General features: G+C 41.0%; 1 protein-coding gene across 3 annotated transcripts in view; it reads right to left on the bottom strand.

Moving 5' to 3' along the window:
• The window catches only part of LOC103470921 (connector enhancer of kinase suppressor of ras 2), a 76,653-nt gene that overhangs the window by 19,463 nt on the left and 29,909 nt on the right, over positions 1–27,281 (bottom strand). For 2 of the 3 annotated variants that reach the window (XM_008419639.3, XM_008419641.3), the window contains exons 5-13: positions 25,328–25,369; positions 21,080–21,199; positions 18,730–18,789; positions 18,546–18,614; positions 14,252–14,398; positions 8,261–8,388; positions 7,928–8,139; positions 4,055–4,141; positions 3,007–3,215 (exon numbers count right to left, since the gene is read on the bottom strand). In XM_008419639.3, coding sequence (XP_008417861.2) covers positions 3,007–3,215; positions 4,055–4,141; positions 7,928–8,139; positions 8,261–8,388; positions 14,252–14,398; positions 18,546–18,614; positions 18,730–18,789; positions 21,080–21,199; positions 25,328–25,369 — 1,074 coding nt within the window. The remainder of the gene's footprint in view (positions 1–3,006; positions 3,216–4,054; positions 4,142–7,927; positions 8,140–8,260; positions 8,389–14,251; positions 14,399–18,545; positions 18,615–18,729; positions 18,790–21,079; positions 21,200–25,327; positions 25,370–27,281) is intronic. The other variant, XM_081611716.1, reaches the window with a different exon arrangement.

Genomic DNA, 27,281 nt, shown 5'->3' with positions numbered 1-27,281 from the left:
TAGGGACATAAAATAATCAACTTATTAGGGTCTATCCAAAAATATACTTGACACTTTTTTTTAAATCCAGACCTACAATTTTAAAATTCACTTATTCAGATCAAGAACATTATTATTTTTTCAACAGTTTCAGCTTAGATAAAGTAAAAGATTTTCAATTAATTAGTTTACTTTGCAAAAGTGCAGAAAAATAAATCCTCATAGTTTGATTATTGTGTTACCATAGCAACAATCTGATGCTATGAGTCAAATCTTTGTGTTTGGTTTGTCCACAGATACATCTCAGCAAATAATAACCAATTATCAGTGATTGCTTTTTAGCTCGACCTGTTAAACTTGGCCTCCTCTCCCAGATTCCACTAAATCTGAATTGAAGCGCCGCTAATGACAGCGCTGCAGTGAGAGGGGCCCCGAAATCATATTCTACTCAAGGCCCCATAAAACCTCGGGCCAGCCCTGATTAATTTATTGCAAGTAATCAAATTAAGCTTATCCAAGTAAATGTATTCAGTTCATTAAGTTGTCTCGTTAAACACAAATAAATTAAGTTTGACGACCTTCATTCGATTACGTTACAAATTAACTCAATTTTTTGAAGCTGGAGCTCTATTCTCTCTCTTCAGAGCACCTGAATCAAAGAATTCACTTACTACCAGGCTTTTGTCAAACCTGAGGGCATGAAGTGGAGGTAATTCAAACATTTGATTCACATTTCAGCGCAGGGATGCATCTAAATGCTGGAGGACAGTGGCTAAGGACTGGGAGATTCCTGCTCTAACCAGTAAGCATCATTGAAATGTTCATATTTTTACCTCAGGGATACCAAACCTTTAACAACAAATAATAATACAAAATATAATAGATGAGCGCTATAAATCTATAAGCTACTTTTTCTAACTTCCTGTGGCAATCAGCTGTGCTACAGTGCTTTCACAGCAACACAGATCTCTCACTGAGTTTTTTTTTCAGTAATGAACCCCGGAGGCGTGTAGAGTAACCAGAAAAATTGTACTCAAGTAAGAATAGCACTACTTCAACATGCTTTTACTCAAGTAAAAGTATCTGTCCAAGAAATTACTCAAGAGTAAAAAAGTATTTGGTAAAATGTCTACTCAAGTACTGAGAAACTGATCAAATTATCAATCATTTAATATTTAAAAAGTACCTCGTCAGGCAGACCAAAATATAAAGATAAGTAGAAATTTTGGTATTTCAAAGACGGAAATGACAATAATTTAAATAAGTAACAAAAAAATAACTAAATCGGCAAAATAATTTTTTTCCAAATCAGTTTCTTTCAATAAAAAACTTAGGAAACTTAAACAAAAACTGCAGGTGTGTTTTCTGGTGAATTTCTGGTTAAAATGTGTTTGTTTTTCATTCAGTGGGTAGAAAATCCAGAAATTTTACTAACTAAAGTATCATTAGAAATAATTCATAATAAAATTACCCAAGACAAAGTAAAAAGTGCAGCGTAGTAGAAATGCTCCTGAAAGTAATTTTTGTCAAAAAAGTTAGTCGAGTAAATGTAACTAGTTACTACCCAACTCTGCTCATGTTGTTTATGGCCCAACTCTGATGAACCCACATTCATTTTAAAGATAAAAGTTTGTTCAGTTCATAAATCTTTTATCCTTCAGCCACTTCAGTAGCCATATTTTCCAGGCCAGTTATGTTATGTAACTGGGATTACCATTGCTATCTACCCATTCTTCCAGCTTTTAAGCTCCAGCAGCATAAAGCTCACATCGCACTGTAGTGATGTTTGAATCTCTCTGCAGTAATTACACGAGTTCATGATTCTGAGCTGAACCAGAGAGGTCAGTCTGTGCAACAGGACAGAGGGCGAGACGTCAGCTCTCTTGGAAATTAATAAAGTCAATCAGTAAGTGTCAGTGCTGCTTTGGTTAATTGGTGAACAGAAAGTATTTTGCACTGTATGGTTGCTGAAGTATCAAAGTTATGATTGTTGTAGTTGCAGAAACAAGCTTCAAATTTTTATCGGTGAAAAAAAATCCATCGCAAGATTTGAACATTTCACAGAGTTCTGGTCAATCCATTATCCAAAAATGGAAAGAACCGTGGAGCGCTGTAAACCCACAATGATGTACATCTACTGAAATTTTAAGTTGTTTTAAAAATGAAATTATGCACAAACACAAAATATTTGTCTTTAATAAACTTTGGTGGCTTTTTCTTTTTTTTTTTATTAAAATTGCCACCATAAACCTCCAGTGACATTTGCACAACAGCAGACTTAGATGTACACGTTCATTAAAAATGAATAAAAACGGAAAATATTTTGAACAAAGAGTGACCCATATCTCGCGCTTTTGTAGAGAGTAGACAAAAACATTTCAAGACCTGCTACACAGAAAACAATCAGCTCAAAAAAACTTAGGAAAATCTTTTTTTGTTTGTTTTACTGAGATAAACAGCTTTGGATATATAATTATTTACAGATACAAAATCAGACTACTTTGTTTCCTTAAAGTGCAAGTAAAAAAAAACTCAAAAATATTATTTTACCATTTAAAAAAAAAAACTGTGGCCTGCAAGTACTTTGATTTTGGTGATTGTGGCGCATTGACAGGACGTTAGCACACCACAAGGTCTGCATTAAAGCAAAATCAGGTTACAACTTCAAAAAATAAATCCTATTAGGAGTGAAAACATTTGCTCTCATCCGTCTCCATCCAATCTGACCACCAAGCTTTACATATTGTAACAAAGAACAGGAAAGAGACGGCCCTGTTCAGCACTTACTCTAAACATCAGAATGCAGATTAAATGAAAACCATCAATCATGCTCTTTCAACTTTACATTTATATGCAGCTTTGTTGGTTTATCACATGAAAATGCAGAAAAATAAAACAAAAACTTCAATAAATATGTTAAATTTGTTTTTAATGAAACAAAAAGTGGAAAAAACAAATGTAGGGAGTGTAAATAAATTTCCGAGCCAGATTGCAGTACTGAAAGATTTCCCGAGTCTCTGTACGTACCGGGAGAGGATCAGGCGGTTGGTCAAGTCGCAAGGTGGAGGAAAGCATGGAGGGGCTGATCGGAAAACTGGGGCTGCTGGGATTGCGGCTCTTGCGGCGCGAGCGTCTGGTGGAATCCCGCCGGCTCTCTCTGCCCGGACCCTCGGGCTCCTCCTCGATCACCAGGATCTTGTCGTCGCTGAGATACCGCAGCAGCGAGTTGTCCGAATCTGTGGGAGATGAGAGGACAAGTGTTTGCGTGGACGTTAGATGCCGGTTCGGGTCAGAACAACGGATAAGACGGAGGAGAAATCTTAGGAGGGAGGAGATAACATCTTGGAGTCCAGGGGAAGGCACAGAGTAAGAACAGCTGAGCCTGAATGCAGATAAAAACCCAACGGAAAGGCATGAAAGTGCCTCAGAGCAGTCAGAGCTGATATGGGATCATAGTTGGGGGACAGACATCTATAATCTGTCTGTAGTGATTATGTTGATACGCAGGGCTCTATTGCTAAATCTCGCCTGTGACCCGAGCTTTGATTCTGCTCAGGCACAGATAAAAACTCCTCAACTCATTTGTTTACCGTCCCTGAGTTTCAAAATGAACATCCGGAAAGAGACAAAAAGGAGGCGGAGGAGGGGAAGAAAGGCCAGCCTCGTACATTAGGACTGTACTTTAATAATATTCATAGACTTTCTGAAGGTAGAGCGGAGGATCCTCCGCTGAATATAGATCGAACCTCGCCACCAAAGTAGCAAGGCTGCTCAGAATCGGTCACGTTCTCCTTTCCCAAGCCGCTGCATGAATGCAATTTCCTTGCATTTATGTCCAATAGTCGCTCTCAGAGATACATACCAGGTTTGATATGTATCCTCACACAACCAAAGCACCATGGACAAACCAGACGATGAGCTGAGATGCACTGAGCTGAGCATGGAGCAACGCGTGGCACCACTTTGACCCGGCAGCATCAGCGCCGTGAAGCGCTGTGTTTTTCCTTCCCTTTCTGTGTGTGCGTGTGTGTGTGTGTGTGTAATCGTGCGTATGCATGTGTGTGTTCGTGTGTACCTCTGCTCCCTCTCTTGCCCATGCTGGGTTCCTTGGCTTCGGCCATCCAGTTATATTCAGGAGGCATGGAAACAGGTCTGAGATCACCTGGAAGCACCAATCAGCAATCAGAGAGTCTGACTGAGAGACAGTGTGGGAGACAGCTGGGGGGGGTGGACGGGTGAGACAAAGAGAGGGTGTGTGCAGGTGGGGCGGGACTCGTGAAGGACCACTTCAACCCGAGCTTCATCTGAAGCCCCAGAGTTATTTTTGGAGTGATTCTGACACAAAAAAAACTCAATTGTCCAGTCATAGTAACTTGTGTTAGGCTGATTTATTTTTTTTGTAAATGGACATACGATGACCTACATTTATTTGAAAGCTAGATTAAAATTGACTCATTTTTGACGGTGTCACTAATTTCACACTGAAAACTTTTGAAAAATCCAATTTTTATTTTACTATTCTTAAAATAATAAAAGAATTTAACCCCTTAACTATCACCCCCACAGTACTGACATGTGATCTGAAGGGTCCATGAGGACACCAGGGTCCTAATGACGGTTGAGGGATGAAAAAAAAAACATTAAAGCCTTTTCATTTTATATCTTATTTCTGAAGCTTCTGTTTTTTTAAGAAAGAATAATGAGACATAGAGGCACATTTCACCTAGCAGCGCCTCAAAATTATATAGAAAAGGGGGGAAAAAAAATAATATTCAACTATAGTAAATCTATTCTGATCATCATGAGAAAATTGCTGTTCTGGTAATTTTTTCTATACCCACACTCAGAAAGCTAATTTAATAGATTAAAGTTCTTGGAAATGAGGCAAACAAGACTGGATGATTTCCAGTCTTAATGTGCAGAGACTTGGATCAACAAGTCTCTGCACAAAATAGATGCTTTTAAGATGTTTTATTAGGAATCCAATAACTGTGAACGGTGCTTTGAAGGCACATGAACTAGCCAAATGTATTATGGTCAGAATGTAAAGATTGAGCTGCGACTTTAGTTGCAAGTGCTAATCGTGAGGCTTGTAATTCAAATAACACTGTACCAAGAGTGAAGCATGGTGGTAGAAGCATCATGCTACAGGGCTTTCATGGCACAAAGCAGGAAGAATTATGCAGAAGGAGGACTACGTCTAAATTATTCAACTTCCCCTTAACTCAGCACTAAGACACTCGGACGTCGAAAACACACATAAAATCTTCTAGGCTAGATGAGCAAGCCTGGCGTTAAAGCAACTGGAACGTTCCTGACCTCAACCACACGGACAATGTAAGGACTGTGCTTAAAAGCATGTATGTGCCAGGAAACATTAAATCAACTCTAATGAATTTGGAGGAAAAAAGAGCGGTGTATCGTTTAGTCAGGAGTGTGCCAGGCTGTTTCCAATTCTTAAAAATCTTAAACCTTGTTTTTTTTGTATCATATGTATCAAATGTAACTTTTAAATCCCTTAATCGGTAAAACATTAATATCCGTGATAAAGGTATGCAAGCTTCTCACCAGCACTACGGCTTTTTATGCTCATCTTGAGGCATTACCTTTTCCTAAAGGATTATAACTTCTTCCTTATAGATAACAATGAATTCATTTTATATTAGAACAGTTTTCTGGCTGGATCCAATCCAGTTTACTAGCCAGGGTTCAGGTCACCAGTGGTGGGAAGTAACGAAGTACAAGTACTTCGTTACTGTACTTAAGTACAGTTTTCGTGTATCTGTACTTTACTTAAGTAGATTTAATAATGGATACTTTCTACTTTTACTCCACTACATTTTACAGTAAGTATCTGTACTTTCTACTTCACTACATTTCTACAAAAGTGTCGCGTTACTCGTTACATCCAAGTCTCGTTGCTCTTTTTGTCCGTTAAAATGTGAAGTTCAGGGATTTAAGGCGGCGCCGTAAAATCCAAGTAATAACGTGACTTAGTGTCTGTTGTCACCCATCGGCTCCACCTTTACTCGCACGCGGAGCTCCAAGACATGCGCAGTGGTTTTCTCTGAGAGTCAGTAATATAATAGCTGCATAAATCATAAGATATGGCGACATGTAAAATCAGCAGCGCTTCGCTTTCACAAACGGTGGGGACTTCGTCCAACTTTTAACGTCACTTGGAAGGGAAGCTTAAAGAAAGGTAAGCGCTGTGGACGTGATGCTAGCAAAGCTAGCTGTACTGACACACATGTTGCATCTTCGATGAAAAAAAGTTGTCACTCATGCACTGAATTACTGTGTGGAGGTGTTGACTGAGGTGTTGCATATATGGGACAACGCTGTGACCAAAGTGCAATATAGTGATATGACATTCATGGACGATCCGATTCTTCTGGACGGATCTTGACTAAGTCCTATAGTACTGAAGCCTCACTGAGAGCCGTTTTTTGTTCTTGTAATGCTCTGCGTACACTGCAGTAGCTATTTTATTTCATTAAAATATCTTTATATTTAATTGGTAAATAAATAAAACAACGTAAGAACGCAGAGCATGCTCATTGCTCTTTGTTTTCGTCACCTGTCATGGTGGCAGACGTTGCAGCTCCTGCCACGTCTGCAGGAGCTGCCACAGGAGGAGCACCGTGACTGAGAACAGTCACGGTGCTCCTCCTGCTTGGTTACTTCTTGCTTATTGGGCCTTGGACAGTGTTCATAGTTGAGCGTTGTTAATTGCTATGTTTAATGGTGCAGACAATTATTATTTCTGACATTGGCAATATGGGCAACCGCCCAGGGCGTTATTTTTTAGGGGTGGCAGGAGACCTCTGTGTATTGTGGCACAGAGATGAAAGCAAAACCGATTGAAGAAGAGTTTGAATTGTCACTGGTTAAATTTATTTCAGCTCTAAGTATTTAATATCTAGGTGTTTTTATGGGAAAGTGAATCTTTCAGATCAATTTGAGAAGCAGTTTTGATAGGTGCACTTAATTTTATTGTCATGTAGCATGGTTTTGATTTGGTCTTGGGTTCGGTGGTCTAGACTACAACTCTGCTACGAGGCTCCTTGGTTCCAGGTCCTCCTCTGCCTGTTGGATTTCTTTCAAAATAAATGTGTGGCAAAAAAAGTGAAGTTCATGTTATGTTAGGACAGGAGACGAGATGTTTCCATCCCTGAAATTATGATTCATAGAATCACATATCTAAGTCTAAACTATGTTACAGAATAAACTCAATAAAAACATGCTTTATCTGTGGCATTGTTCATTAAAATGGCACATTACTGATGTATTAAAATTAAATACGATTGGTACACTTAATGATATTAGTGATTAGGCAATGCATTCAGCAAGTACTTTTATTTTTAATACTTAAGTATTTTTAAAAGCCAGTACTTTTTTACTTTTACTTAAGTAAAATGTTAATGTGGTACTTTGACTTTTACTTAAGTACATTTTTGTCTGTGTATTTGTACTTTTACTTAAGTAAATTTTTTGAGTACTTTCTCCACCACTGCAGGTCACACATCTCATCTGGGCCTTGATGGCAGCCTCTGTATGGGCGTGTGTCTGTTTATGAAGGAACTGGACTGGACTGCTGGGTTTCATGACGCTTGCCTTGCACCTCACGTGGTGTCGTGGTCCCTTGACGCTGCAGCTCGCTTCGGAGGGCGTCGAGGGAAAAAGGTGGGCACAGGTGGTGGAGCAGACAGGGGAGCTGGAGCGTCTTATACGACCTGGCTGCTTAAGGCGCGTGAGTTTGTCTGTGTTTGCGCGTATGCCAGACGAGGACACGAGCGAGCACAGCGATGAGGCGAGTGAGGAAGAGAGATGGTGGAAAGAAAAGACGGGAGACCTGGTGGAGGTGGAGGTGGACATGCAAGTCGGCTGATCGGACCGGAGCTGCTGTTGCTCCCGTTTCACTGCGGGCTCTTGCGGCGCGCCTTACCATGCGTAGGTGTTTTGTCCCTCCGTCGCACGCCCGTATTGCGGCCCCGGTCGTAGTCCGTCCCAGCGGGTCCGTCGCCCTCCAGCAGAGAAAAGTACTGACCGCTGTCCTGGTCCAGGTAGTAGCTGACGGCCTCCGAGCCCTTGGACCCAGACTGGGAGCCTACGCTGTAGCGACCAATGTCGTCGCACGACATGAGGCCCATCTCCTCCCTGCAGAGAGCGGAGCTGTCACCATAAATGTCATCAGTGTCGCCTCACCTCGTCATCGGCGGTGTCGGAATAATCAGGATAATGGCCGTCATCGCAACCTTTCCCACGCGCGTGCCCTGACCTGGTGCTGTAGAGTCCAGAGACGGGAGAGAGGATGTAGACGTCCTGCATGCTGGGGGCGTCCATTTTGGACATGCCCAGGGTTCCGCCGGGTGTGGGGGACGTGCTGGTGGGACTGGTAGGGATGGGCTAAAAAGAAAAAACAGAGGGAAAGACTTTCTAGCATCTTTTCTATACGAAAAATTAAGAATGAAGTCCATCCGATCTGGACAGATTGGACTGACTGTCCGTATTTATTGCTGTTAAGTTCAGTTTATTATTCCAATCTGTGAAAAGTTTCTTTTTTCCAGCTGATTCCATCAAATGTCAGTGAATTTGCAGCAATCGCTCCTCATCGAGTGCGGACACATCTGCGAGACGTTTACTTAAACCAGCCTTTAAAGCCTGCTTAATCGCTTCATTTTCTGTCATTTTGTCTGAAGTCTCTTCACTCTCGTCGGGTTCTCCATGTCTGTTCCCATGACAACCCCTGTTCTCCTACACTCCACTCATTTTTCCTGTTTTCAAGCCTTTCTTTAATTCCCTCCCCTCTACCCCCTCTTTCAAACCCCTCTCCTCCCCTCCCACTATTGTGAACTACAAAGCAAGGAGAAGACGCGGCAGAGTTATTGTTGTCTCCCGTCTCTGCTCCACTCAAGGACACTTAGATTTATTTGTCATCGGCGTCTCTGTGAGGAAAGGATACCTCGCCTCGGCTGCCATAGGAACAAATTTCGATTTTCGGAGCAAGCCGCTGCAACGAACGTTATCAATTTCACCCGAAGGAAGAGGAGTTCATGCTGTATGTTGGAAGATTTGGCCAACGTTTTAGGGAGACGACGTGGACGGAATGAACAAATAGGCACGGAAGAAAACAGAGCGACGGCGAGCAGGCAGCGCTCTCATTAAGGAAGCCCACTGTCTCATTATTTCATCAGCACTGCATTAATCAAATTCATTTCATATTCCAAACTTTCCACTCTCTCTCTCTCTGTATCTCCGCTCCCCTTCACAGCCCCTATCCCCAAGCCTCGGTCTCCCTCCTTCACCCGCGTAGTCTTCCTCTACTGAAGGCGGCTTACAGTAAGGCGGCTTTGGCAAAAATAATGAAGACGAGATGGAAAGAGACCAAAGTTAGAGGGTTGGGGGGAGTAAAATAGGGCAATAAAAGAGAGAAAAAAAACAAGAGTCAATCCGAGACAGAGGGAACGGGGATAGCTTTGCAGTGTGGTGACTGGAGAAAACAGTAATTTAGTGATTACAACCCACTAGTCTCTGCATGGGTAAAGGGAGCTGAAGGGATAGCAGTACAGCCAGATGAGACTACCACAGCAGGTGAACTTCCAGTCTGTTCAAACAGCACTTAAAGCACTTCACCCCCTGCCGTGCTCACTTTAAGCTGGCAAAAAAAAAAAAAAAAATCGACTGCTAAAACCTCTCCTCTGTCTAATGCTACTGCATCTGCACATGCAGGCGGATGCACTGAAATACATGCGGATGCTTTAATGTTGCATTCGATCATTTTGAAAGTGTAAAATCTTAAAATGTTTAAAAACAAAGAGGAAGTGAGATTCAATTATTCAGCGCTGTGAAAAGGTCTCTGCCTCCTTACATATTTATTTTGTTTTGAATATTTTCTCAGGTGAGAAAATAATCCATCCGACGCATGTTTTAGATCCATCACAGGGTTACCAATGGGCTGTTATTTATACTCATACCCGGTTAAGTGGGGATTGAGGGTGCACTCACAGTTAAGATTGTTTTAATCGAACTCTGGTCCATTTGCTGACAAAGTCCGGTTCGTTTTGGGAGGTGTGAATGCGGAATAAAACTGATTCGGACCATAAAAGTTAACTCTGGTCTGCCTAAACGTAGGTCACAGTTTAAGTGAAGTGAACTATGGCACGGTTCGGACGCATATGTGGATGCAAGCAGACTGGAAACCACAAGGCATTCTGGGTAAATACAACCAAAACAAATGTGAGAGTTGAACGCTAGCGGGAGAAATGGCTCGTGGTCTTTTGCCAAAGAGCTAAAAAGAGCTAAAATCTGATGCTACTCCATTTTTGTTTACATTTTGTGAAGAAGGAAGTTGCGCTCTGTGTCATCTTCAGAGGTTCTTGTGTCTTTTATTTTAGTGGTTCTGGGTAAAGCGCCACCGCAGGTGAGGAGAGGAACAGGCTCTGTTCATTTGACAGTGCAGTCCATCCATCCATTTTCTTACACCCTTGGCCCTCAGTGGGGTCGGGACGGGTGCTGGTGCCTATCTCCAGCTAGCGTTCCGGGCAAGAGGTGGGGTACACCCTGGACAGGTCGCCAGTCTGTCGCAGGGCAACACAGAGACACACAACCATGCACACACACACTCACACCTAGGGGCAATTTTTGGACTGTGGGAGGAAACCGGAGTACCCGGAGAAAACCCACGCATGCACAGGGAGAACATGCAAACTCCATGCAGAAAGACCGGGGCCAGGAATCTAACCCAGAACCTTCTTGCTGCAAGGCAACAGCTCTACCAACTGCGCCACTGTGCAGCCCAACACAGTGCAGTGTGAAAGCAAATTACACCAACTGAATGTAACAAATGTCAATTTGGTCCCCAATCAAACCAAGTCTACCGGACTATCAGGCGTGAAAACACCCGCAGAAACAAAACAAACAACCATGCAGACACACACTCTCTCACAAGAGAAATAAAGAGAAACAAAATAAGCCAGGACGCATATTTTTTGGAGTCCCAATCTTAAAAATGGCTCTGTAAGGTTTTCTCATCTGTTCTTGAATTTCTTTAGAACATGACATGATGTGTGTGTGTGTTTTTCTTTTCTTTAGATATATTAGTCACCTCCGATTGTCAAGTTCTATTTCAAGTGATTTCTTACTATAATTAGAACTGTGTGTGCCTCATAAAACTCATGATTTAACAAGAGGGCAGCCATATTTTCAAAGAATTATGCTGAGTTGGAAGAGATTCTACTTTCACTTCTACTTTTCCACACAATTTGAAAAAGTTTTTTTAAATTACTTTGGTTATTTTTGTCAAATTTTAAAGTTGGCTTAATGAGCTGCAAAATTTAACAGCAACAATAACAAATAGGCAATTCTGCCATAACAAGTTTTAATCAAAGGGTTTCAGGGTTCCTTACGCAAAACAGACAGAACCCTTGAACGCCTCACCCGCCATTCTGGCGCTTACTTCATCATAAACGTGTCACTTCAATTTATAACAGGGCGTTTTAATTTACATCAACTTTACAGAATATATGACAAACGTGCTTTCATCTTCGAAGTGATGCCATGGATGACGAAGTTGTGGACATTAGTCAGACACCCCAAAATAGGCCAGAAGACTTGGCTTGCTGCAATTATCAAAGTGCAACAAGCGCTAATGCATTCAGCGCCTAAAATAGCAGGTGTTTACCCACAGTGACGACTTATGAGTCTGTGAGGGATTTGAGCAAAGCAGGATCACACACAATGGGTGCCATGTGAGTAATCGATTTAGTGTGGTGTGATGTGGATGTTGATGAGGCTTTTGATAACATGAAATGACTCTGAGCACGGAGGCTTAGAGGCGGCAGTGGTGCATGTAGCATCACAGCAATTCTCCCTTTCTTTACCTGTAATCATTAAAAAACAAAGCACCGCTGTAATAATGATGGAATATTAAATTGCTCTTAGCCAATCCTACCCAACATGCAAATGTACACACAGAGAGAGAGAAAGAGAGAGAGAGAGAGAGAGAGAAAGAGAGAGAGATTTCTGCCACCATTTGATGTAAAGAAAAAAAAATCAGTGAGCTAAATTCACATGATATTGTGCAGAGATAATTTGTTTCCTTTCGCAGACTTAGATTTAATCCATTTGAACGTTTGCCATGTTTTCTGCTGAAATTTCCCCAGACGTGCAGGATGCTCTCCAGAACCGGGCTTAAAATGCACATGTGTTTTTCGGTTGTGTGTTTTTGTTTTTGGGAGCATGGGAGGGAGAATCCGACGGAATGAGTATACAGAGAACGACCCAGTTCTTTTGTGTCTCAAAGGAGCGATCGAAATAAAAAAAAAAACAACAAAAACTGGAAAACATCCCTCTGCACGTATACATGCACAAAGTGTGAACAGAAACACACTTAAACACACACGTGTAGCCATGGCCATGTTAGACCGTCTGCCATGAACACACGAACACACACACAAATCTGCTCTGAAACAAGCTGTTTAGCAAGATATTTTGGATTCAGTAAATTATCTCCAGTATTTGCTGAGTAGTGGCTCTTGTTTCAGAGCCAGTGAAGCTGCTTGTTGTTGCTTATGAATTATTAAAAGCTCAAGTCTTTTCTGAGAGAGAACAAAATCTAAAACGCTCCTTTCTTTTTCTCCTCGCGCAGATGTCTCCGAGCTCCGATCAGGGCGCTCGCAGCGCGTTTGCGTCATAACGGTGTGTCAGGGAGCCATTACCCTGATCCTCTGTTCTTCCACACACACACACACACGCACACACACACACACACACACACGCACACACCCACACACACAGCAGCAAATACAACAATAACCACCGAGGAGCAAGCAGAGTCAATGATAAAATGGCAACAAAATGGAAATGGCAACTGGCTCGTTCGAATGAATCATTTGTAACATTGACTCGATGGGCAAATTCAAGAAAATGTCGCACACGCAGTGCTGTATTTATGCTAACAACATCCTGGAAGACAGAATAAAAGTGAGGGTTTAAACTGAAAGCAACAAAAAAAACGAAAAACCCCCCCCAGAAGAGCAGCTGTGCTCTGATGAACAGAGATCAAAGCGTGGAAGTAGCATGTAAATGAACTGGTCTGATGCGAAGTTAAAAATAGCAGCCGCAGAACATGGGAGGCTGACAAGACAGTCGGCGTTTCACAAAGCATCAAGGCAGTGTCAGGCTCGCCCTCGTCTCACCCCTCCATCCGACTCAGCACGGATAGCTCTTTTTCTGTGCACCAGAAAGTGTAAAAACTGCAATATGAGGGGAAGATTTGCAAAGCTTGTACAACAGCCGATGTACTCCACCCTTGGAGAGAGGGGAAGCTACAGATCTTTAGCTGACCCCAGCTTTGAAATAATTTCTATTTAAAAGCGTTCAATGTAGCTTACTGGGATTTCATGTAATAGACCAACTTAAAGTTGATAGGATCCTGAGTTGTTTCCAGGTTTCTTTATTCTGTATTCCTCTGTCTTGTTTATGTTTTACTTTTGTTCAGTCGTTCCTAAGCAATTCTAGTTTATTTCTTCTTGTGTAGTTATTCTTTGTTACTCTAGTTCAATTATGTTTCTGAGTTATTCTTTAGTGTTATTTCCTCTCTCTCTTTTCACACCTGCAACCTGTTTCTAATCAGCCGTCTGTTCCTTGTTCAGTATATAAAAACTCGTTCTCGGTTCCTCCTTGCTGGTTCCTCCTAATCCCGAGAGAACACAGGGAGCCAGAGAAGAACAAAAATGACATGAACCAGGAAATTGTTCATTTTTGTTCTTCTCTGGCTCCTTGTGTTCTCCATGTTTTGTTTTTTGTTCTTCCATTCTATATCAAATCTTCAATATCAACTCAAAATGTCATTTGGGTCCAACACAAGCACACACCCATGACAAAAGTAATCATAAAGTTAAATAAAACAAAGACATAGTTTTGTTTTTTTTCCAAACAAAAATCTGAAACATATTTGTTATTACACAGATCAGTCTTAATAAAATTGAGTCCATTGCAAAAACTAACAAATCCTACAAAGTATTATTACATAGTTATCTAGTGCAAATATTTTAGTACAGCTGAAACAAAACAGAACAAGCTTTTGTCTTGTTGTGTCATTTGATATAAAATTGTCTCGCTTAGCTACCAGGAGCACTAAACAGGAGCCTTGAAGCCACAATAAAAGCATAAAAGAGCCACTTTTTGAAAACAACAACCAAAAAAAACCCCTGATTGTTCTGAATAATGAGGGTAAAATCAAGGAAAAGCATGAACGTGTTGTGTTCACCTGCAGGCCCAGTGGTTTCCAGCGTACGTTCCTGAGCAGAGCCGGGGTAGAGCTCAGGGTGTTCTGAGGCCTTTTCTTCAGCGTGAGGATGACTCCGCACGGGTCTTCTCTCAGAGCGTTCACCAGGTTCTTCAGCTGCCATCCCACCTGAGGAAGACGTACACAGATGAGCCCAAAGCTGTTCATACGCCTGACAAATCTACATTTACATTTTTTTTTTTTAACACCAAAAAAATCAGAAAGTTCAACTTTGTAACAAATTTAATATAAAAAAATTAACATATAACAGAATGTCTATGCCATTTTTAGATATTTTTTTTTGCATGAGGGGTAACGCCTCCTTGCCATCATCCTATTCTTTAGTTCTCTCTTCATAAGAAATATGTTGGTAAAATTAAAAAGGTACCTTCTTAAGTCTCATGAGCTACTGGAGCCACGGCCTTAAAGCAAAATAAATATTTTTGCATATTTGTTAAAACTGTCACTATGTTGTGTCAGTTTTTTATGAGTCAGATAATTTATACTACTATTGCTGTCTAAAGAAAAGTGCCGCTCCTGACCAAAAACAACCAATTGGAGCCTGGAGGAGGGTTTTTGCGCTGTTAATCACCCTCATGTACTCTCTCCTCAGTGTGCTAATGTTGGAGAAACAACCTTACAGGATAGCCATTTATCCATTGTAATCAGTGGCTATGCTAACTAGCCTGAAAATTCACAACAGGCTCTGCTGGCTGCAGAGAAGGAGAAGTCGTATAAAAACTTATACGACAAATAAAATTGCCTTTTGTCTGGGACTTTAGCCGCATTAGCATCCGAAACTCCCCCAAACGTAAAAAAAATTTAAAAACTGAAAGTGCATCGTGACAGAAATGCAGGAACACGTGTGGCTGGGAAAACAAAGAGCAAGTTATTCAAAAAGTAAGTGTCATATTGAAATAAATTGTGGCTTAGTCAGTATAAATCCGAAGATGCTGGGAGTTGGTAAAAGGAGCACGCCTGAGAAATGCTGACTGCAGAGTTTTCCTGTGGCTCAGGCCAGGCCGTCTCCAGAGCTCACAGCAATCATCAGGTCATTGATTGGCAACATTGGTCTCAGTTACTGGCAGAGCCTGCAGAGGCCACTACACACGCACACACACACACTGCCTGGTACAGAAATATATCTGCTCTGATTTAGAAAAAGGACCTGTGTGTCGTAGCCGGATTGTTATATTTTGTCTTATTTAATCCAAAACCGACAGTTTGGCAAGACTGAATCTGTTTAGTTTGAGATGTGAGTCTAAAAATTAGAGATGTTGTGGTTCCCCCGCCAAGCGTCAGGGAAATGGGTGTCATCTGATATCGCGCTGGCTTTCATCCACTCCAATGTCCGTCCACTAAGCACTAAGTCACAAAAAATGATTACTGCAGAAAATCGCAGGGAAAAATAAGTTGCTTGAGTTTGTTGAAAAGTGATAAATCTTCACCAGCTACTTGTTTAGTAGTTTCTCTTTGTGGCCTGAGGTTTTTTTTTTTTAGTTTCAATACTTAAAAGATGAAGAAAGACAACAGTTATGAGAAAAAGAACGTTTCCCTGATTGTCAATGCAGCGATTGGGGAAGATTTGCTGTTTTCACAAGAGCTCAGACTGATAGTACATGCCGCTACTCAAACTCTGCAAAAACACAAAATATTACCAATAAAATTATAGCGCTTTTTTTTTATATACACTGGGGGAAGACTTGCAGTCAGAGCTGGATCTGACGGCTGCAGAGCTGCTCTTTTAGTCAAACAAGCCGAGTGCAAAGACAAACAGGCGGACACCTAGCTAAGTGAAACCAGCATAATCTGCTGCTGACGAGATTCTTACAATCCCAGGGGTCTTCATTATTTTCCCAGATGCTATTACCTCCACATAATTACGCTGCCTTTTCAAACAGCTAGTGAGCTACTTGAGCAAAATCCACGTTTAGCTCAGCCGCGCTGAAGGTCCCGTTGTGAAGTCTAAACAGCAACGCTCAAGCCGTGTTGTTTGCTCTGTGTACGTATGGGACGGGCCCGCATAATCACCCTTTAATGTAATGAAATTCTGTTCATTCAATATTCACCCTAATCTCATATTTAATTCGAAGCCTGGTTAGATAAACTTATCAACCGCGATGTCGTGTTTTCCTCTCTCCTCCCAGTGAGCTCACGTTGGAGCTGCTAACTTCTTCTTCTTCCCTTCGTTTCTTTTTATCTGTTCTTCCTCCTCCTCCTCTCCCCAGGTCGCTCTTTACTTCCTCCTCCCTTTTCGCCCCACTCTCCCAGCTCTGTTGCAACCCTGTTTCTCCACACACACACACTCTCTCTCCTACACTCCATGCTTATCTCCTCCCCCAGAGTGAGGGATCAGAGCGGTGAGGGCCCAGCCGAGGGAGTAATAAAGGGCTGAAGCTGTGAGCCTGGCAGGGTGCGATCTGCACTGTCACCCTGAGGAAGAGGAGGGGAGGGGAAGAAGGAGATAACGCACACCTTCATCACACGTCAATCAAACGCCTCAGCACAGAACCCTGCATGCATAGCGTTGCGAGAGAACATCATGGATAGTGTAGAGAAACGGGGGGAGGAAACTCACTTTTGAGACATCTACAGCTTTTTTTCCCCCTCCTTTTCAGAAATCTCAGATAAACACAGGAACAGATGATTCGTGGACATGATGAGTGACGCTCACAAAAGAGTCTGCTCTGTTTAAAATGGCTGCCCGTTCCTTCTGATCTGATGACCGGGATTGAAACTCATGATGTTCAGAAAGTGAAACTGGGTTTGGGGGTTCATACAGTAAAAGGATTTACACAAGTTAAACCTCTGCACATTTTTTTCACAGCACAACCGCCATTGTCATCATACGTTGTTGGGATCTTATGGAGAAGTCAGAGAACTGTTCAACTGAGAGTTCAGACAACCATGTATTACAATCTCTATTGGTTAACTAAGGTTAACTTTACTGCTACTCTCAATGTGGAAAATGTTAAAATTCCCAAAGTCTGTGTCTTTTTTGTTTAGTGTTTTGTTTGTTTGTTCGATTAACAAATTAAATTTTTCATGGATGGGTCACCAGACGTGCAGGTTGAGGAAGTTTTCAAATTCCTAATTTTCTCAAATGTGCCTTTACTTAGAGAGCAAAGAAAGGGTGGAGTGGGACTCTGTCCCATTCACTCCAATTATATCAGAACAGAAGTCAGTTTTTAAAATAGGAGCTGAATTGCTTTTTAAGAGTAAATTATAAATGAAAAAAATATTTTTTTGTAGATTTTGTGGACATAATATTTAAGCAATTGAAAATGATGAAGTTAAAAACATGGAGTTAAAAACATTAAAAACTAAGGGGAAGCGATAAACCTATCATTCATCATTAATAGCTAGTACAGGACTAGCTATTAATGTATTGTAATTTGCATTATTAGGCTAATTTCTCTGTAATGGTCATGGCACCAAAATGGGCTAAATGGGCATTAAAAGTGCAGTTTGCACTGTATGACCAAAATCCGTACAGCAAACAATCTCGATCGACATTAATCACGTTCAATGTTGAACTAAAGGAGATGGGAAAACCGACAAGACACAAAAGTTTCTCCACACGTTACAATTAAACACGTTGGTGGCAGCATTATGCTGTGGGAATCCTTTAGCAAGAGCTCAGAAGCTTTTCGTAGTTGACTGAACGACGGAAGGAATGGCACACGAGACGAGCCTGGAAGGAAACATATTTGAGGCTGAAAGAAACTCAGGACCGGGTTGTTGTTTGTGCTCCTCTAATCTGGAGCAAAGTTCCAGAAAATAGCAAAACAGCTGAAACCCTGAGGTCCTCTCAAGACACACTTGAAAACTGATGTTCACAAATGTTCTCCGTCCCGTTTGACTGAGTTTCTACTGTTTTTGCAAAGAAGAACGCCCAGATATATTTCGGTGTGTGAAGGTGCAACACTGGCTGAGAAACAATGGTCACAGAAACAAGTGTGGCCGTATCTGCAGCTAAACGTTTTATCTCCAAGGGACATGAAGACGTTGACTTAAAATTCAAATAAAACACCTCCATCTTTGTGGTTGTAGTGTGAAAAAAATTTGAAAATGCAGATTACTTCAGCTAAACACACTAAAATAAGGAGCACAGAACGGGATATTTCAGTGGATGATGGAGTTAAATAACAGTTTGTCCTCATGTGGCCCCTTGATGAACACAGTATAAAGTTTGCATGATGTGACCACTGTGGAAGAAGAGCTGGTACATCCTCTGTGCTTCAGTGCAGTTTGCATTTGGAGCTGTGTGACTCACCACCGTCTGGTGGTTGACTTGGATCACCTCGTCTCCAGCGTGGATCTTCTTGCACTGATCTGCCGGTGACTGAAACCAGAAGACAACAAACTTAGTTGATACTGAAGTGGTCCTAGGGGGGAAATATGAAACTAAGTATGATTCAAGCTTCCAAATCGTAATGTTTATGACAGTAAAAACGCACGTTCTCTGTAGTCCCAGTGATGACGTGGAGTCCATCGTATGTCGACTTGATGTACATCCCCTGGAAAACAAGAGAAAAAGACTAGAGAATGAGAATGTGTTTGAAACAATGCACATTTTTGTAGAAAAACCGAAACCAAAAAAATGAAGTTGAGTAATGACTCAACATGCATGGAGTGGTAGTTTTAGAAATAACAATCTGACGCAGCTTTTCAAAAATACAAAAGCTGCTGCTTGTCAGAAAGAGCAACCAATATCAAAACTAATCTTTGGTGTTTTGACAATATATTATGGATTTATCAGTTGTTGATTTTTGTTTTTTGTTTTTTTTGCGGAAGTGCTGAACGCTGTCGTTTGATGTACAAAAAACATATTCTCAGCGAGTTGCAAATCTAAAGCAGTTTATGAAGCGGACTCTGCCAGCCGTGTTTCTGGATCCTGCTCACAAGCTGCATTTGAAGTTATGCTCTCTGGATGTAATTTTGCAGAAGCTTTCCTGGGTCGCATGCAGGGGATTTACAGAATCAAATCTGCTTTCTGATGCACTAACGCCTGAGATGCTGCTGCCAACAGAATTATTAAATAATCTGTTCAGATAATTTGGTTGAGAGCAGAGAATGTAGCACCTTAAACGGTCTAGTTGGAACAACATCAAGCACAGGTACAGACGCTGATTCGTCCAGAGGTGCTCCCAGCTTGCTTGGTGAACCGCTGCGCAGGATTCGCTGCAACACCAAACAGCCAAATGAGGAATATCACCTATCACTGAAGTCTGTGATTTATTACTTATTGTTTTTACTTTATTATTCCCTCGGCTAGACACTCAGGGCTCTTTGCAGTGCAAATGGCGGAAGAAAGGTTGGCCGAACCAAAGCTTTACGTCAGCAATTTTCAGCAGCGATAAAAGTTGAAAATTCAGTTTAGCTAAGTCTAGACTGAACATAATGACTTAATCAAGAAAGCTCTGGTGTGGAGGAAAAATAACATATAAGTCCAGCTGTGTGAAACCTTCAGCTAACCCCAGATAGCATGGGAGTCTTTATAGCCGCAGACATGTTGCATTGTTTCTCTAGCGGGCGTACGTCTATGGTGCATTCAGGTACAACTCTGACACTGCAAATGTTTGCCTTGATACTGAGCGTTTACAAGTGGATTTATTGTAAAAAAAAAAAAAAAGGAAATAAAACAAAATCTCCAGTCAGTTGCAAACGATTTAAAATGTTCTAACAAATGGATAAAGTCAAATTATTGGCAGAAAATCTTAAACTCCATGACTTATTACTTATTACCGAACCACCATTTCTGTGCATCGTCACACACCATTTACCACACCTCTTACTTAGGAGTGGTAAATGAATTATATGTTGAATTAGTTTAGATTTTGGAGACTAACAAGTGAAAACACATTACCCTATGTAACCATGGAAACTATACACAACTTTTAGTTTTTTAAACACCATCCATCCATCCATTTTCTTTACACCCTAATCCCTTAGTGGGGTTGGGAGGGGTGCTGGTGCCCATCTCCAGCTAACGTTCCGGGCGAGAGGCGGGGTCACCCTGGACAGGTCGCCAGTCTGTCGCAGGGCAACACAGAGACACACAGGACAAACAACCATGCGCACGCACGCGCACACACACACACACACACACACACACACACACACACACACACACACACACACACACGCACGCACATTTTTAGAAAATGTGATTAACCAAATCAATTAAATGAACATGAACCAACAATTTCCTACATGCCAAAAAAAAAAAAAAACTAGAAAGCTGTAACACAAAATCTTACCAATATTTGGTCTAGTAGTTTCTAGAGCAAATATCTTAGAGGTATTTGTTTCTAGAACAAATACCTCTAACATTTATATCACTTGAAATAAGAAAAACAAACGTTTCAGCAAGACAGAAGATTGTTTTAAGTCAATAATTCCCTAATATTGATGAAAAAGCATTTGCTCCATTTGTAGATAGTTTCACTTGTAGCTAATCAAGAGAAGTTAAATAATCTGTCAATAAAACTAGGACATTAACAAGTTATTGAGCTAAAACAAGCTCCTCTATCTTGCTGAATAGTTATCTATAGTTTTCAAGCAGATTATTACAATATTTGCTCTAGAAACTAGACCAAAATACTTGGCAACACTTTGTGTTTTTCCGGTGCAAGTCTAGATTTATGACTGCATCATTAACGTCACAAACACCCGTTATTTCTAATGTTAAAATGAAATTATTGCAGTTTTTATTGTGTGTGTGTTTTTGTGTGTGTGGGGGTGGGGCGTGCGTGTGCATGTGCATGTGTGTGTGTGTGTCTGTGAATTTCCGAATGTTGTCCTCACCAGGCCTTCGCTGGGCATGATGCTGGTGAGGTGGACCACCTCCAGATGTGCCGACTGAGATACCAGAGAGTCCGACGACAAAGAGATGATGTGGTCGCAAATCCCTGCGAGGGTCTTACACTGAAGACAAAGATGGAGGTGCAGAAAAAAAACATAGAGAGACCAAAGGAGAGAAAGACAGAAAGTTATTGAGATTGGTTTTGGCTCATGGGGGATGCTGTGACCTAGCTGGAGGAGGTGAAACTGACATCATTTTATCAGACTGCTCCACATCACCACTCCCATCGCTCTGTCACACAAACCGTTTCCTGTCACAGTCTGTCCACACAGACATGCCCACAAGGCGCGCTCGGAGAAGCAACGGCGTGTGCGCGAGTGAGCATTTATATTATTATTAAATATTAATATTTACCAGCGACGCCCAGCTGGTACTTGGTGAAATTTGTGGAACTCCCTTTTTATTTGTTGCCTTCGTTCGTTTCGAAGAAACGACTACAGACGGCACTGTGGGTGTAATTCCCAACTCCTTTTGCTCCCGTCTTAAATCTGAGCAAACACGCCTACTGAGTGGTGCAGCTTTTCTCTGCCTTTGTTTCTAAGCAAAGATTGACATTTTCTCTGGTTATTTGCTCGGCTGCACAGGCACGTTCGTTTATCACCGGCAACATTTCCTGCCTTTTAATCTCCACTGAGTGACTGCAGCGCTTTTGCGGACGTTTATCCCAGCAACTTTGTCTCATGGGTTATCCTACTTAATGCGTGCGCACACGCGAGAGCGCAAATAAGGGGCGAGCCCGAGACGTTTAGTGGCATAGTATTTTTGTGCACAACGATATAAGTATGAAACGATAAAGTAATCTTTTAATCTCAACTCGACGTATTAACAATAAAATAAGCTAACATGTGGAATGTGACTCCACATTAAATAACTCAGAGAATTCTCCACTTTCTTATATAGTCACATTTCTTCAAACCTCTAACAGCTCCTACTACAAAAATGTGTTTTTTTTAATTTATTTATCATTTGTTTTCAAAGTTGATCAAATTATATCAGAGCTGTTTAAAAAACAAAACACTACAAATCAAATTCCTTGTGTGTGTGCAAAAACTTGGTAAATACAGCTGATTTTATTTCTTCCATTTAGTCAGCCTTGATTTTTTTGTTTACATACATTTATACAGTAGAAAATTGGAAAAAAAAATATAAATACACATACATACAGACAGACACACAGACAAAGGCTCTGTAGGTAGAGTCGTCATCTTGTGATCAGAAGGTTGTAGGTTCGATGCCAGCTTCCTCCTGGGCAAGGCACTAAACCCCAATCATTGTGTTTGTGAGTATGGCAACTATTCAAGTTACAAAGTCGCTATCTAAGTTCAGTCCATTACCATTATAGAGAGACAGATGTCTACTTCAGTTCTGTTCTACCACCACAAATGTAAACATGAGGAGCCTACTGAGACTTCAACTTGATCCTCACACTTTAGTCTTAAAGGTTAAGATTAACCAACAAACACAAGAAAAGTATCCCGTGTACCAGAACAAATTCAGTAAAAATCTCATGGACTCTAAAACGATCTCTATCTCTTTCTGCGCACTAATGACTTAGAACATAAGGAATTAAAAAATAGTTGACCAAACAGAAAATCCGTTATGGTCGTCCCAGACGCCAGAGCTAAACACTAAAGGAAATCTTCTTCATTCTAGTAATCTCCTGTATTTTTGTCCTCATGACACATAGCTCTGCTTGCTAACACACACAACAAATGCAGTTGCATAATTCATTGTCTGCACCTGCATGGTCCCACAGCACACACACCCACACACGCGCGCACACGCACACACATACTGAGCAAACACATACTCAGACTTTGGAAAAAAGATGGAGAGGGAACGGCTGGAAGTAGAAGAGAGAGGCATGAAGGCAGCAGAGGCAGGAGGGAGAGTCTGGGAGGAAAGGGGTGAAAACGAGGGAAAGCGAGAGAACACACAACTAGGACAGTGTTATGTAATTCCTCTCATCCTTATGCATGCATGCACATAAAAACACTCATGCGCACTTCATGCTCCATCAGACACGCAGGCTCACACACGCGCATTCATGCTATCTTTCCAGAACACACACACACACGCATCCTGTCCATCTGATTGCTGCAGGCTGTAGTCTAGTTGAGAGGAGTGAAGCACAGAGTTTTGCATTATTGAGAAGAAGCGAACTAACATACAACTGCACTATAGTCACCAACATGAATCCCATGCTGCATTTAAAACTTGCCGTAATTATGTCTGAGCGCAGTTTGCTGCATAATTCAATCAGTAAATATATCCATGTAAAGGAGTTTCTGTTGCACTATTATTATCTGAATCTATTTTTGTCCAGAAACATTAATAATCCCACAAGTGAAAAAGTGACAGCTGGGAATATTGATTTGCACTTGTGAAGATTAATAGCTCTTTAAATCAGTCACACACACACACACGCACACACACATACACACACACACACGCACGCACACGCACACACACACATAAACACGCACGCACGCACGCACGCACGACCCCCCCCCCACACACACACATATAATGTTGGTTTGGTTGCTTCACCTGAAAAGACCAAATCCTTCTGGATTTCTATCAAGCTGGTTAAAAGTAGTTGATGTCTTACTTGGAACAGAAAACTTTTCTTTTGCTTGTTTTACTTTTTCATCACTTTTTCATTTAAAATCCATATTATTGAGTCCCAGAGACTGGAGTTCATGGCTAAGTCCAATGGGGATCAAGACCCAAGTGGATCTATGCTCTCTAAACAACTTGAATCTCAGAAATGCCATAGTAGTTTAAAATTTTACGAACCTTTATAGTGTTGTCAGGTTGGTTAATTGCATAGTAGCTCATGATTGCATAACTGGAAAATGGAGACAGTTATTACGATTGTCTCAAACAGTTATCTAAATGTATGCATTTCTGCTGTGCAGTAAATCAGTGTAAATAACAATAATTAGCATTCAGTTTAACTCTTGACAACTTTTTACATTGATTTATTTCTCCTTGAGACAGTTACTCTACTAGAAAATTCTTCACCTGCTCTTTTCCTGGTATATATTTCACACAGGAAGGTTATTAGTTGTTGCTCTTTCTCCAAGTTTGATTTCCTGCGTATGTCGTCCTGTTTCCGTGTAAATAATGGTCGAAAGGCTAATGAGAGTTAAAATCCTGCTAATTTATTTCTTAATATAAACAAAACGTCTGGTATGCGTGTGCTGCTTTTTGATTGGTTGCCAGCTCAATCATTTCAAGGCTCTAAAACCTTATTTTACATTTTTCTGCACATCATAAATAAACATCGAGAGAAGCTCCATTTAGAAAAACTCCTGTTTCACTGCTGCCTCCTTTCACACATACGCCTCCCGTTTCTAGCAAAGCACCTGGGGTTTAGGTGTTTAAATATACCTGTTGTTATTTTTCTATATATGTAAAAAAAATTAAAAAAAAAGGTATGAAGCAAATCAGAGCTTAAACCTTAAACCAAAAATGTTTAAGGGCTCATTTTGAAAGATGAGACATCACATAGTCAGTGAGGTTGAATTTCAAATGCAATCGAATGACTTGCTCTTGAGTTGCAGAGATTTCTAGAAAGCATTATCTAATGTCCTCTAAATGCTTAGCCTTTTTTCTTTTTTTTTTGCTCGGCACATTATTTGCTTTGCTCCCTCTACCTGACCTTGAATGGCAACAGGAAGCCTCCCGATCCGACTGTCAGCCTGGATCAGACACTAGCTGCTCACTCTGTTTCACACGTGGATGCAGACAGTTCCCCATCGCACATGTGTACACATACACACACGCACACACGGCCTACAACAGAGCTTTCAAGAGGCCTGCGGCCTATTTGCACTTCACCAGACACGCGTTCTTCCCAAAAACAAACCAGCACAGACACACATCAAATCGATCTCAGGCCAAAGTGTGCTCAAATGCGACACTTTTAATGAAACTGTTATGTTCCGAGTGCAGAATCAATTAAAATGCTTTCTCTGCTTATGACAATCAGAGATTCTGCCTGGCATCGATTGACACAAAATGTTTGGAAATGGCAAAGCGCTTGGCGCACTTATTGAATGTCTCTTTGAAATGTTCTAAAAATACACTTTGCACACAGAAGAGGAGGATACATCCCATCAACATGAGTATTAACAACAAAAAAAAGAGGAATCTCTAGAAACCATTTTTTGGCAAACACTTACCACGTGAAGGATCTTGTTCTCCGTTTCATACACGGTGCAGTCCTGTTAAGGGAGAGGAGCCAAGAAAGACAAACAATTAATGCAAATTCAAACAGAAACATCCTCGCAAAAGCAGATATGAATAGAATTGATGGACCTTCTGGTGAAGATGTGTGAAAATATATATATATATATATATTTTATTATAGAAATGAAATCTCTCGCAAAAAAATGTAAAAATAAAACAAACTTTGAGTGTATTTATTCCAAGAAGGGAACAAAATTTTTTCAACTGAATCACCACAACTGTTGTTATTGACAGTCCATGAAGTGTTTTGAACTGATGCCTATTGGTTTTCCATAGTTTGACAGCCCTGAAACGATTAATCAAATTCATTGTGATTAATTGGTTATTGAAATAATTGTCGACTAATTCAGTAATCGATTAATTGTTAACTGGAGTAGACAGACTATACAAAAGGTGTTTGCAGATAAAAACCAACACACTCAGAGCAGTAATTAAGCCACATGCAAAAGATATAAACGATCCAAAACTGCTCAAGTGGCGTAGTTCAGCTTCACTTGGTTCAAACTGTGTAAATCTTTTGAGCACATTTTGCTTCTGAATTACAAATCACTTAATAAAAAAGAACTAGTCAACAGATCAGCCATGTTAAACCAATGGCTGAGCTTCTCGAGAAGCTCAGCCATGTACTTCAAACATCAACTTCAATGTTGATGTTTGAAGTATTTTTTAGCTTCAGACATGTCGTTTGCTTCAAATAATAAAGGAACGCTACGTTATGTTTACAATTGTGATAGTAGGAGAGAAGTGGCTTTTCCAGCAGCACTCCCATATCACCAAGAAGTATTTAAATATTGTCTGATGGACATGTAGTGACCCCAAGATGCCATTATTTACTGCAGTTCTTCAGCAACGAGAAGAGATGGAGAAGAAATGAGCGTCCTCGTGTAGGCTAGTGGTTTGAAGCTAAAAGAAATAGGCATCTGTGTCATGAAACAGAAACCTGATTACTAATTAAACACGCCAAAAAAGTTTTAGTAACCTCAAAAAGTAAAGGGTGGATTAAATTCAAGCTGAAATTTGCGAATTTCAAATTCTTCCACTGAGCAAACAGCACATGTTGCCATCGAAGCCGTTTTTAAAGTGAGACCGTTCTGCCGCGGAAAGACATGAATGTATTTTGAGGCTTTCTCCATGTCTTCACCAGAGGCGCCAACATATTTGACTGCATCTGTCCAATTCTGGGGAGAATCTCACTGAATCCACCAGATGTGTACGGTGGGCAGCAATCACATCTGTTTGATGCATTAATGCAGACACTTCTGCCACCTTTGTCTGTCTCCCTGCGTCCCTTGGCAGCCACAGGCTCATTTGGCCTATTGTGAACCTACGGTGTGGCCCCTTTCTGTTCCATCTCCTTTGGCCCTTGTAATGTGGGGATTGGGTGTTATCTGCTCAGCTGCAGGATTCACTCTGGGCACAAGTACAAACGCACTGATACATACTCTGAGCAGGCTCTTACTGTGAGGGCACGGTCCAGTCCAAGAGAGAAGACATAGTTTTTTTTCCAAATAATTGAAACGGCTACAAAGTAAGTGTTTGCATGCGGCAGCTGCTTTATTTATTTATCTTTTAAGGAGGTGCAGTGTGTTGGATTAACATAGGGAAGCGGGCACATAGAGGTCAGGAAACGATGGGGCATGTTTAGGTCACCACCAGGACCTGTTGATTTTACTGCTGGTGAATGTTGTCCTTTAAAGGGACAGCATTATGTGTTTTCCAGGCACATAGTGCTATCTCATAGTATATGTTATCTTCAGTTGTTATAAAAATGTTGAATATATCAAATATGACTTTGTAATTTAACGCTTTGAAATTGGGCCTCTGTCTCTTTAAGAAACTCCTGCTCCTTCTGATACTCCGCCTTCAGGAAATCATTAAAACATGGCT

The sequence above is a fragment of the Poecilia reticulata genome, chromosome 10, assembly GCF_904066995.2.
Source record: "Poecilia reticulata chromosome 10, P_reticulata-male-v2, whole genome shotgun sequence".
Lineage (NCBI taxonomy): Eukaryota > Metazoa > Chordata > Actinopteri > Cyprinodontiformes > Poeciliidae > Poecilia > Poecilia reticulata.
The sequence above is the reverse complement of the archived record's forward strand: the minus strand, read 5'-3'. Positions and strand labels throughout refer to the sequence as shown.